At 42.3% G+C, this 12,493-nt stretch overlaps 2 protein-coding genes across 4 annotated transcripts in view; one reads left to right on the top strand and one right to left on the bottom strand.

The window, feature by feature from the left end:
• Positions 1–558: 558 nt before the first annotated feature.
• creg1 (cellular repressor of E1A-stimulated genes 1) lies at positions 559–5,499 on the bottom strand. 2 transcript variants are annotated; one of them, XM_062527255.1, is made up of 4 exons: positions 5,159–5,499; positions 3,934–4,053; positions 2,186–2,387; positions 559–977 (listed from the first exon to the last, which is right to left on the bottom strand). In XM_062527255.1, the coding sequence occupies exons 1-3, from the start codon at positions 5,441–5,443 to the stop codon at positions 2,193–2,195; spliced, it is 600 nt and encodes a 199-aa protein (XP_062383239.1). In that variant the 5' UTR covers positions 5,444–5,499; the 3' UTR covers positions 559–977; positions 2,186–2,192. The 2 variants fall into 2 exon arrangements, with proteins under 2 accessions (XP_062383239.1, XP_062383237.1); XM_062527253.1 differs by having other exon boundaries at positions 559–936; positions 5,159–5,498.
• LOC134070805 (uncharacterized) overlaps positions 5,495–12,493 on the top strand; it is a 9,948-nt gene continuing 2,949 nt past the window's right edge. The window contains exons 1-8 of one of the 2 annotated variants that reach the window (XM_062527251.1): positions 5,495–5,993; positions 6,115–6,327; positions 6,620–6,739; positions 9,149–9,381; positions 9,605–9,742; positions 10,497–10,690; positions 11,180–11,259; positions 12,389–12,472. In XM_062527251.1, coding sequence (XP_062383235.1) covers positions 6,132–6,327; positions 6,620–6,739; positions 9,149–9,381; positions 9,605–9,742; positions 10,497–10,690; positions 11,180–11,259; positions 12,389–12,472 — 1,045 coding nt within the window. In that variant the 5' untranslated portion in view covers positions 5,495–5,993; positions 6,115–6,131. Of the gene's footprint in view, positions 5,994–6,109; positions 6,328–6,619; positions 6,740–9,148; positions 9,382–9,604; positions 9,743–10,496; positions 10,691–11,179; positions 11,260–12,388; positions 12,473–12,493 lie in introns of both variants that reach the window. The other variant, XM_062527250.1, reaches the window with a different exon arrangement.

Below are 12,493 nucleotides of genomic sequence, written 5' to 3'. Positions count from 1 at the left end.
CACCATGGCACTAGGCTATGTGTTATAAATGATCAATTAAATGTGCACACACACACACACGCACGCACGCACGCACGCACGCACGCACGCACGCACGCACGCACGCACACACAATCATTCTGTCCTTTTGCTTTAATTATTAAGGCATTTAGGCATAATAATATTTAATTACACTTAACTGGGCCCTGCTTATGGTCAATTCAAAACTCTTCCTCTTGCCAACAGCACAGCCACTGGACTGATGTTCGTCATGTAATGTTATCACCAATTAGGCATATCCTTACTAATATATATATACTTAATCATTGTCAGTACCTAGTTCATCTGATATTATTGCTAGGCATGGGACAATGTATCCATGTCTGAAGAACATATCGCCAGGTGCTCATGATGTAGTCTCATCTTGTTGACGAATTTCACGTTGCCAGTGTTTATTTCAGTCCCTTAGATATTAGAATACCATACAAGGTAGATCATCTTATCTATTCCTTGGATATTAGAATACCATACAAGGTAGATCATCTTATTTATTCCTTAGATATTAGAATACCATACAAGGTAGATCATCTTATCTATTCCTTAGATATTAGAATACCATACAAGGTAGATCATCTTATCTATTCCTTGGATATTAGAATACCACACAAGGTAGATCATCTTATTTATTCCTTAGATATTAGAATACTATACAAGGTATCTATCTATTCCTTCTTATCTATTCCTTGTGAATTGTGTTCCTGAGTAGTGCAAGCAGTAAAAACATCCAGTTACCTTTCATATAAACATAAAGTGGCCTTTGGGGTTTAATTAATTGATTCACAATTGATTCACATTGATTTTTCTCACAGGTATTTAGAATTCACTATTCCAACAATTAATTGTGTAATAGCAAACATGCTGATCCAGCGCGTAGACGGTCCCTCAGGAACAGGGCTCCTGTGGGGGGGAAAGCAAAGTGTTCTAACTTCTCTGCTTCCCTGCACATTGAAATAATGTGTGAAGTCGATGAGAATCTCTGCATAGTCAGTGTGAAAAGTATGAAAATAAAACTGTTTTCCAGTCAGCTTAAATGCATCTATCCGCCTCCCTATCTCACAGGGTTAAACCAAATGGGCAAAATGCGTCAAATTACTGTAACTGTTGCTTGAAAATCAGTAACAACAGTTGAGACGTTACCAACGTGTTTGACAACTATAAAATAGCGTTTCTTGCGGCAACACAGTATATTAGAACAACAGCCAATCAAATGGCTTCAACCGAACATGAAACCAGGCCCAACAGTCCTTCTTATGTACAGTGGGGCTGTATTTGATACCATGCTAAAGTTGCCTATAAAGAGGAATATAAAATCATCATTTGACAATTGATCTTAATGCCTTATTCAAGCTAGAGCTTGTATTCATAGCTAGAGATTGGCATGGTGCTTTTTCCAGTAGGCCTATTAGCCTGTTTGATGTCCATTGAGCTCAATGGAAATCAAACAGGCTAATAGGCTAACTGGAAAAAGCACCATGCCAATCTCTAGCTATGGTGAAGGGTACTGTATGTGATGATATGGGGCTATTTGAATTCCAATGGCCAAGGGAACTTTATCAGGATGCATAATATCCTGGGTCCATGAAATAGCTGGCCTTTAAAAATAAAAATCTGCCTGCCCCTATGTGAACCCTATGTGTTAAATTCCCATAGGGTTACATAGGGGGTCAAATACTTCCTGCCCCCTAGCATTTAAGGAAAATCATTTTCCTGATTTGATGATTTTTTACTCATTTTTTTAATTAAGGCATTACGATCAATTGTCAAATGATGATTTTATATTCCTCTTTTTAGGCAACTTTAGCATGGTATGAAATACATGTTCTCCCCACTGTAGCTTATTTTGCATTTTATATTTTTAATATTTCATTATGAGTACTTCTGCAACAAGTCTTTTGTGTTGTCTTGCGTAGTCCAGTGCACCGCATTGCTTTACAGTTTATAATATTTTTTGCATGCTGCGTTCATTTCTATATTCACAATTAAAAAGAGTAACAGTCTATTTAGTAAAATATGTGAAAAAACTATAATTAAACATGGCAAACTATAGGCCTTCTTCTACCTGAGTGATGTTTCAGTTTGGACAAATTCAATTCTTCAGTTTGGCGATAGGAATGAAACGTGCGTGGGGTGGAGGAGTAAGACTTACCATCCTTCTAGTACGGTGTGGCCTTGAAGTAGTCGTCTGGGGTCACCGTCTTAATCCCCCCAAAGTAGTCGAGCACCCACACCTGAGTGATGTTCATCTTGGCAAAGAACCAGTTGTGATCAGTTGGCCAGTCCAGCATTTCTGGGTGGCGTTTGAACAAGGCCTTTTTGGCCACAACTTCCTCGACTGTGCTGTTTTGAATCTGCAGATAACAGTTGAAAACAATGCTTTTTAGTGAAAATGTTAAAACTGTCTAACAGCAACAAGTCTTTCTGTTGTTACAGAGAAAGGATCACTGAATGTGATTTGATTTCAAAATAAAGCATGACAATCCTCTCAGTTTAAAATTTTTGGTGGCTAAAAATATCTGTTGTAAACAGCAATTTAACAGCCTATTGGGAGAACCATAATGTTATTTTAAAATCAGTGCATATATTGAACGTTTTTCAAAGTTCATCTGATTCATGAATTATCCACAGTAGACTACAATGGGCGAGCTAAACGATTTGCAGTTGCCAGGAGTTGCACTGAAATACAGTAATACAAAACTAGCCATAGCCATAGCTTACGGCCCTTATTCTTTTACTGTCTTTACTATTTTTATGTTATTGTTGAGTGTTGTACTAGAGTGTAAAGATTAACCGGCCGTCAAATTCCTTGTTTGTTCACGCAAACCTGGCCAATAAAGCTGATTCTGATTCTGCTCCATTTCATCATTGAGGGTCTGAAGGAGACCAGCACCAGTCTTTCAGATGTTGATTTTTGAATTCCTCAGCAGAGTAGTCACCTATCTTGACACCTATCTTTTTAAACTGTCTGAAGTACTTGTGTTGCCTACAGTAGAACATGGCTCTGAGATGCTCTTTGATGTCAAATGCTGCAGCTCAAGAGAAACTGTATTTGAAATCGTGTATATGAATGTAGCGTAGAGTCTTCCTGTGAAACGCATAGTGCCACATAGGCTCATACAGAAGTGTGTTGTGGTTCTCTTTACAAGCTCAATATCATGTCTGTGGACTCTGAGTCTGTACCATGCTGAATTGAGTGTGTTAAGCTTCATGAATGCTTCAGTAGGCTGGGCATATAATAACAACATGCTACAGTACAAGCATGCTGCACAGTGGATCTCCACAGACAAGAGTATACAGTAGATGGTCAACATGAGCAGGATGGGCCATCTAGCTCAGTTATAATTAATAAATGTTATAATTGTTAGAGACTGATTCATTAAATTGATCATTGATATCCTACACTACATTTTAGCTGCTTTTCAAGGCACAAACACAGATAAAGTCTATGGTATTGATATCCTTCACTACATTTTAGCTGCTTTTTTATAACACAAGCACAGAGAAGGTCTATGATATTGATATCCTTCACTACATTTTAGCTGCTTTTTTATAACACAAGCACAGAGAAGGTCTATGATATTGATATCCTTCACTACATTTAAGCTGCTTTTTTATAACACAAGCACAGAGAAGGTCTATGATACTGATATCCTTCACTACATTTAAGCCGTTTTTTATAACACAAACACGGGTAAGTCTATGGCATTGATATCCTTCACTACATTTAAGCTGCTTTTTTATAACACAAACACGGGTAAGTCTATGATATTGATATCCTTCACTACATTTTAGCCGTTTTCTATAACACAAGCACGGGTAAGTCTATGATACTGATATCCTTCACTACATTTAAGCCGTTTTCTATAACACAAACAGGGGTAAGTCTGATCTCTTTACCGCCACCACGGATCCGGATAGGATGATGTGTGCACACAGTGGGCTCTGGGGGTCGAAGCCCTGCGCCTTACAGAAGTCCGTCTGAGCCAACGACACACACAGTGAGGCCTGAGGGTTCGCCTGCCAAACACACACACACACACACAGATATTACTGTCCATCCACTCACATGATATTGAAGGTTGATGAAGACATAGAAACAAACATACAGTGGCTGTTTAGAGACACACAACATGTGTGCAAAGGAAAAGTGAGCTGCCCTCCAGTACACTGTACAGTACACACTACACAGTACACAGTACACACTACACAGTACACACTACACAGTACACACTACACAGTACACAGTACATGCCCTACAGTACACTGTGGCATGTGTGGCTGTCGGCACATACCCTTAATTAGGCCTACTTGTTAAAACCAGCCAAATGGGTAATATTGCCTATTAACTAGGTCTGTTAACACAACCACAGTGCAGTGCATCGATGTGTGCGTAAGTGTGTGTTTGTTTGTTTGTTTTTGTTTGTGTGTGTGTGTGTGTGTGTGTGTGTGTGTGTGTAGGGAGGATAGGTAATATTGCCTATTAAATAGTTCTGTTAAGCATAGTGCACATTTGGATGTCAGAAGCCAGTGTGTGTGTGTGTGTGTGTGTGTGTGTGTGTGTGTGTGTGTGTGTGTGTGTGTGTGTGTGTGTGGAGTTAAGTGCCGTGTGCGTGTGTGTGTGTTGGGAGTTACTGTTTTGCTTCCTAGTCATAATCATCCTCATTGCCTAGTCACAGATGCTGCTGGTAAAGATATGGCGATAACGGTCATGTGAAGGGGCGATAAACGCTATCTGCACCGGGTGATCTATAGCCTATGCAATTTTGCTGACCGGGCAAAAAAACTCATCTTTGGCTAGCCCATTGGCTATCTCACAAATTAAGAGTTAGAAAGCTATCAACCTGTATCAATGCCAGACAATATTGTTACTCTTTGATGTTTAAATGGTCTGTTGAGTGTTGTGCATCCATCTATCTGTGGACATTTCTATTGGCAATATCCCTGCGTCATGTCACGCTGTAACAGCTGACTCATGTCAGGTACTCACTTTGCTGCTTCTGTTACGCAGCTAAAACTTCTGAAACATTCACATACACATGGCCTCAGTTAACAGTGGTCTTAACGTTAGTCTACAAAGCCAGCATGAGACACCATTGCAACAGATATTTACTGGTGATCCTACCTCCAAGTCCTTCACGGATATCTCCATGTGAGTTAAATACATGTACGGAATTCCTGCCCCGTAGCCCACGGGGCCATCGCTAATTGAAAATACGTTGGAGAAAGGTTGTCCTTTCACGGGGTCATGAGTTGAGATCGTAGCCATCGAAGCCCAGTCGCACTGGTTAACAACAAACCGCGCCACCCTCGCAACCTCATCATGTGGAGGAATTCTATAATGGCTCGTCGTCGAGATACACGCGAGGTGTAACACCGAAACTAAGGTAAACAACAGTCGGCCACTCATGTTCGCTTAGCTTTCACTACTGTGCACTCCAACGTTGGCGGCTGCTGAGTGTCATCTGATCACTTGGTCATGTGACCTTGCACAACACCCCAGCTGAACCAACCAAAGTCATCATTACTTAATATTTATGTTGCTCGGGATCCCCTTGCGCGAAGAAGTATGCTAATACCAGTGAGGAAGCATGGGAGGCATGAATAAACTGGCTTTTGGCAGAATCTGAGATTCTCCACTCACATATTGTGTAGCTTATACTGTTCGCTGTCAAATAACAGCAGAGTTCCCTGTGAAATATAGGCTACCTCTCCTACGAATGCACGAGTCGCCGACATTCCACACGCTTCCTGCAAAGTTTTGTAACATCGCTTGATAACCATTACACAAGTGGGGAAGGTCCTTCATAACGCGGATGAATGGAAAGCAGTAACTGCGGCTGCCACATCGAAGTGACAATCGTTTTGTGAGGTTGTGAGGTGGTGATCGAGGTGGATATGTCTACAAAGTTATTTTAATTCAGCAACTAAGTGTAGCCTATTGCAAAAATACTGCGCGGGTGAGTTTTATACCGATGTTTTCACTTTATAATAGCCTATGCTAACCATATGAATTGCAACTGACACGTCAGGCGTTGTTTCATAATCCACAATTGTTTTGTTACGCTTCCTGAAGCCTAGTGGTTTATTGAAACGAAATGACAGCGAAGAATCAGATGCAGCGAATAATCGGCGAGGCGCTGTGGGGGATGAGCGCCGCCGACGCCATGTCCATGCCAGTGCACTGGTACTACAGCGTGCGAGATATCAAGAGCGAGTTCAACGGCTGGATAAAGGGTTTCAACCCGCCCAGAGAGAGACACCCCACCAGCATCCTCACCCTCTCCAACGCAGGTAGCTTTCCTTTCCTTTCTTTCTTTCTTTCTTTCTTTCTTTCTAAAAATAAATAAAATAAATAAAACCTTGCTTAGTATGCATGCTCAGCATGATGATTCAATGTTGTAGGCCTATTTAACCTACCTGGTATTGACTCTATATTGATTGATTATTTAATTGAATGCATTTTTGATGGAAGTGAGAACCAGCTTTTGGACTTTCATAATTATGCCATTACTACTGATTGCAATGTTGACGGTCTCAACACCGATTCAGGTAAAAATGTTTGAATGATTTGGATGATTTGTAGCTGGCAGTGGGCGCAGTGGTTGGTCATCAGACACCAGGCCTCCAGTGATCGGCAACATCATCCTCCACGACAAGCTGAGCTACTGGAAGAAGCCAGGAGGCAGTGTCCACTATCATCAAGGTAAGCCAGTGTCCACTATCATCAAGGTGAGGCAGTGTCCACTAAGGTGAGGCAGTGTCCACGATCATCAAGGTGAGGCAGTGTCCACTAAGGTGAGGCAGTGTCCACTATCATCAAAGTGAACCAGTGTCCACTATCATCAATACTGTGTCCACGATCATCAAGGTGAGGCAGTGTCCACTAAGGTGAGGCAGTGTCCACTGTCATCGAGGTGACTCTATGGTGACTCGGGCACCATTTGATCAAGTTACAGCAATGACGTACAGTTTATTACCTAATGAAAGATGACTACAGAGGAGTATTTTGGGCAAACTATACAGTAACCTTAGTATTGCTATAGATTTAATAGGAATCTCATAGTATTTTGTGAAATACTATATAGAAGCACTATAAGACTGTACTAGAGAGACACAGAGAGAACGGATATGATGGAGGTATTAGAGAATAGTGTACACTATAGAAGTAGGCTACTATAGAAATTGTATAGTTTAGTACAGCATTAGTTAAGTGTTCAAACCCCTTTACATTTCTCACATTTTATTGTTTTGCGGCTTACATTCAATACACATAAAGACAAAGCAAAAATAGGATTTTGGAGATTTAGAAAAACTTGAATGTAACTGTATCTAGTATCAAATACTCATGTGTAAAGTGGAAAGCTTTGTTACAAATGCTTAGCCCGTTGATGCGTACTCTAAGCGGTTTGGCTTAGTATGTGCTAAGTATTTGTTGTGATTACATATACATACCAGAACACTGGCAGCCACAACCCTCAAGAGAAGAAGGCTGCAATGTAACAGAATGTGGCCTGAAAACTGTGAATTACTGTACTGATGAATGGAGCATTAAATTGTGCTCATATACAATGGTTATCAAAAGATTTCCTAAGCCTATACAATGATTTGCTTTACAGAAAAAGGTCAGGTTTTAATGCAGTGCTTTCTGAGGTCCAATGTTTATTTTCAGCCGCGTCCCCTTTAAAGATCATTTTAATGCCCAGTCATGGTTCCAGTTCCCCCGTCCCCTTTAAAGATCATTTTGATGCCCAGTCATGGCTCCAGTTCCCCATGATGTGTAATGTTCCACCTCTTGTTGTCCCACCACATTTCCAGCCTTCTGTTGCCCCGTTCCAACTTTTTGCTGGCATCAAATTCAAAATGTCCTTGTGTTGTCCATGAAATAGTCAGATTTCTCTCCTTCAACTCCTCCATCCCTGAATTTCCCCTTGGGGATCAATAAAGTATCTATCTATCTATCTATCTGTTGTCTTCACTGCCCTTCTACCTGATATGTCGTCTTTGTAACAGGGTTGACATGATTTTTAGCCTAAATAAAAGCATTCTTTTCTTAAATTCACATTTTACCAAGCGTCCCAACTTTTTCAGAATTTGGGTTGTAACAAACGTTTTTGTTTTGTGTCCTGACCTGAACTCCTGCACTCCTCCACAGGTCTACAGGCTGGTCAGAACACACTGAACACCTTGTGTTTTGTGTCCTGACCTGAACTCCTGCACTCCTCCACAGGTCTGCAGGCTGGTCAGAACACACTGAACACCTTGTGTTTGGTCTCCTCTCCTCCACAGGTCTGCAGGCTGGTCAGAACACACTGAACACCTTGTGTTTGGTCTCCTGTCCTCCACAGGTCTGCAGGCTGGTCAGAACACACTGAACACCTTGTGTTTGGTCTCCTCTCCTCCACAGGTCTGCAGGCTGGTCAGAACACACTGAACACCTTGTGTTTGGTCTCCTCTCCTCCACAGGTCTGCAGGCTGGTCAGAACACACTGAACACCTTGTGTTTGGTCTCCTCTCCTCCACAGGTCTGCAGGCTGGTCAGAACACACTGAACACCTTGTGTTTGGTCTCCTCTCCTCCACAGGTCTGCAGGCTGGTCAGAACACACTGAACACCTTGTGTTTGGTCTCCTCTCCTCCACAGGTCTGCAGGCTGGTCAGAACACACTGAACACCTTGTGTTTGGTCTCCTCTCCTCCACAGGTCTGCAGGCTGGTCAGAACACACTGAACACCTTGTGTTTGGTCTCCTCTCCTCCACAGGTCTGCAGGCTGGTCAGAACACACTGAACACCTTGTGTTTGGTCTCCTCTCCTCCACAGGTCTGCAGGCTGGTCAGAACACACTGAACACCTTGTGTTTGGTCTCCTCTCCTCCACAGGTCTGCAGGCTGGTCAGAACACACTGAACACCTTGTGTTTGGTCTCCTCTCCTCCACAGGTCTGCAGGCTGGTCAGAACACACTGAACACCTTGTGTTTGGTCTCCTCTCCTCCACAGGTCTGCAGGCTGGTCAGAACACACTGAACACCTTGTGTTTGGTCTCCTCTCCTCCACAGGTCTGCAGGCTGGTCAGAACACACTGAACACCTTGTGTTTGGTCTCCTCTCCTCCACAGGTCTACAGGCTGGTCAGAACACACTGAACACCTTGTGTGCGCTGCGCGTGGGGAAGGTTCTCTCCTCTGGGGGGTTCTGCAGCATGACGGAACCGCTCGCACAAGCTGCAGTCCTCTCGGACTATGTGCAGTTTATGACCACACCTGGTAGCCATGACGACACCTATGCTGAGTCATTCCACAGATCCTTCTTCTCTGATTGGCAGGACTCGAGACCAACCTCACCAACCAAGGTGACTATACACATAAAAACATCATTACCATGACAAGTGATTGACCAAAAAAGTTATAGTTCAGTCAGGTCATAATAATAATTATATTATTATTATTGTATAATCTAAATAGTAATACATTTATAAGGATGGCCTGATTACATATTTTATGGACTGTACATCACCTAAATAAAATAAATCAAGGATGTCCTAATCAAAACTGATTGTCATTTATTCAATACAGGTCCTTGAGTTTGCAGAGAAAAGATGTAAACAGAGGATGAATGTGCATCCCCCTGACAGCCAGCTGGATGCTATTGGTTGCCTACCCATGAGCATCCCTTTCCTTCTGTTATCGGCTTCAGATGATGAAGAGACTGCTGTGAGTACTTCGTCCACAAATTAACTATTTGTGGGTCCTTATGAAAATATAAATATAAAATGTTATATACATGTTATACAATTCAGTTCTATTGTTGTCGGCTGCGCTCAATAAAACCCATTGTATATCCAATGCTTGTTGGTTGAAGATTTTGCTGTAATTTCAGTAATTTAGGCTGCATACTTGGAAAAGGCAGTTAGATAGTGTTGGACATGAAAATCATTGTTCTTTTATCACCTAGTAGGTCTACCCTATTATACAGAGACACTATTGGATAAAACTGACTTTTCAAGCCTACGGACTTTTGAATACTACTAAAGGAAGGCTAATCAAAAACGATATGGTTATTAACCGGTTATCTAAAACTGAAAAACAGCTTTTTTGAAATTGGTTTTGTTCCCGTTTTCACTTCTGTTCATCCAAAAAATTGTGTTTTTAGGGTTTAGGTTTTTATTTTCGTTCTTTGAACCGTTTCTAATGATAGTAGGATCTCAGAGGGTTTTGGCCACCTCTAAAATCACTCTCAACAGCGCCCTCTAGGGGCTTATTGCTGAATGATGGGTGATGAGAATTTTTAAAAAAAAACATACTTCTGAATATTTTATACACAAATATTTTTTTTTATTATTATTTTCATGTAGTGTTTTCATCAGTCTGTTTAAACAATGCATCTTCACTGTCCAGGACTTGACCCGTCTCGTGGTCGTGGTCGTTGTTTAACACTAAAACAACTTTATTTCTTTGTCTACGTCAGGTGAGCGCGTCGGTTCAGTTTGTGCGACTCACTCACCCACACCCGAAGCTGGAGAAGTTCGTGGCGCTGTATGCGCGTGCGCTGCACGCTACGCTGAACGGCGCGTGTCTGCAGCAACAGGCGGAGGCGGCGCTCAAGTCGCCCGCGCTCGACGTCTGGGACACCTGCCAGAGCTTCATGCGCAGAGCCGCCAGGTACTCAGCACTCAGCACTAGCTCACTGCAGGAGTAGCACTGGGGCAGACCGCTGCCTCTGTGTGTGCAGCCTCTGATCTGTTCTCAGCACTGGTTGATGGCCTGTTAACTTATTGATTGATTAATTGGTTGATTGGTTAATTGATTGATTGATTGATTGATTGATTGATTGATTGGTGGGTGGTTGATTGATTGATTGATTGATTGATTGATTGATGATTGATTGATTGATTGATTGATTGATTGATTGATTGATTGATTGATTGATTTGATTGATTGGTGGGTTGGTTGATTGATTGATTGATTGATTGATTGATTGATTGATGCATGCATCCATTACTTCATTAGTTTAGATGAGTAGATTTGTTGGCTGAGTGATTGATGGTGCACCCAACCTGGTTGGTCCTGACTTAATTCAGGTAGATGACTGAACTGTTCTTGACCTGTGTGTGGACACATTGGTGATTAGCTCATTTTAATTCATTGCAGGCTACCCATCGCTTCTGAGGAGAGATTGAAGGTCCATCAGAGTGCTGTTGAGGTGCTGGGACTGGCCTGCTACACTAAAGGTAACACATCTGTCTCCCATGACCCCTGCTGTTGCACTCCCATGACCCATGACCCCTGCTGTTGCACTCCCATGACCCATGACCCCTGCTGTTGCACTCCCATGACCCCTGCTGTTGCACTCCCATGACCCCTGCTGTTGCACTCCCATGACCCATGACCCCTGCTGTTGCACTCCCATGACCTCTGCTGTTGCACTCCCATGACCCCTGCTGTTGCACTCCCATGACCCCTGCTGTTGCACTCTCATGACCCATGACCCCTGCTGTTGCACTCCCCTGACCCCTGCTGTTGCACTCCCATGACCTCTGCTGTTGCACTCCCATGACCCCTGCTGTTGCACTCCCATGACCCCTGCTGTTGCACTCCCATGTCCACTGCTGTTGCACTCTCTTGCTGAGAGGGACTTACTAATACCTTTGCAATGACTCACTCACTTCTAATAACTATTTCCAGTCATCAGATCATGTTTAGATAGAAATTTGTTGAATTTAAAAGACGTTTATTTAAACGAAAATATTATCAAATGTGCTTACCTTTCATCAGGTGTGTTTTATGTTTGTCTTTTGATCTCTTCCTTTGCATTGATCTGAATGTTTCTCTCTTCACATGGTTGTTTATGGTTTATTAATGGTACGCTGCTACGCAGTGATCTGAGTGTTTCTCTCTTCACATGGTTATTAATCGTTTACTAATGGTGCGCTGCTACGCAGTGATCTGAGTGTTTCTCTCTTCACATGGTTATTAATCGTTTACTAATGGTGCGCTGCTACGCAGTGATCTGAGTGTTTCTCTCTTCACATGGTTATTAATCGTTTACTAATGGTGCGCTGCTACGCAGTGATTTGAGTGTTTCTCTCTTCACATGGTTATTAATCGTTTACTAATGGTGCGCTGCTACGCAGTGATTTGAGTGTTTCTCTCTTCACCTGGTTATTAATCGTTTACTAATGGTTGATTAATGGTACGCTGCTACGCAGTGATCTGAGTGTTTCTCTCTTCACCTGGTTATTAATCGTTTACTAATGGTTGATTAATGGTACGCTGCTACGCAGTGATCTGAGTGTTTCTCTCTTCACCTGGTTATTAATCGTTTACTAATGGTTGATTAATGGTGCGTTGCGGTCCCAGGTGCCCTCAGCAGTCTGTTCTACTTGGCCCACGAGTTCCATAGCGATGTCCAGGGAGGGATCTTGGCCAACTCCAACTGTGGAGGTACGATTACTGTACATACTG

The sequence above is a fragment of the Sardina pilchardus genome, chromosome 23 (genome assembly GCF_963854185.1).
Source record: "Sardina pilchardus chromosome 23, fSarPil1.1, whole genome shotgun sequence".
Taxonomy (NCBI): Eukaryota; Metazoa; Chordata; class Actinopteri; order Clupeiformes; family Clupeidae; genus Sardina; species Sardina pilchardus.
Note: the sequence above shows the minus strand (reverse complement) of the source record. Positions and strands in the feature narration are given on the sequence as shown.

Excerpts from the sequence above, each read along its gene's own strand:
- creg1 (XM_062527255.1), bottom strand. The coding sequence starts at position 5,443 with ATGAGTGGCCGACTGTTGTTTACCTTAGTTTCGGTGTTACACCTCGCG. Across the intron at positions 4,054-5,158 it reads TATCCGTGAAGGACTTGGAG|GCGAACCCTCAGGCCTCACT; the intron begins GTAGGATCACCA and ends TGTGTTTGGCAG. Across the intron at positions 2,388-3,933 it reads TATCCGGATCCGTGGTGGCG|ATTCAAAACAGCACAGTCGA; the intron begins GTAAAGAGATCA and ends TGTTATCTGCAG.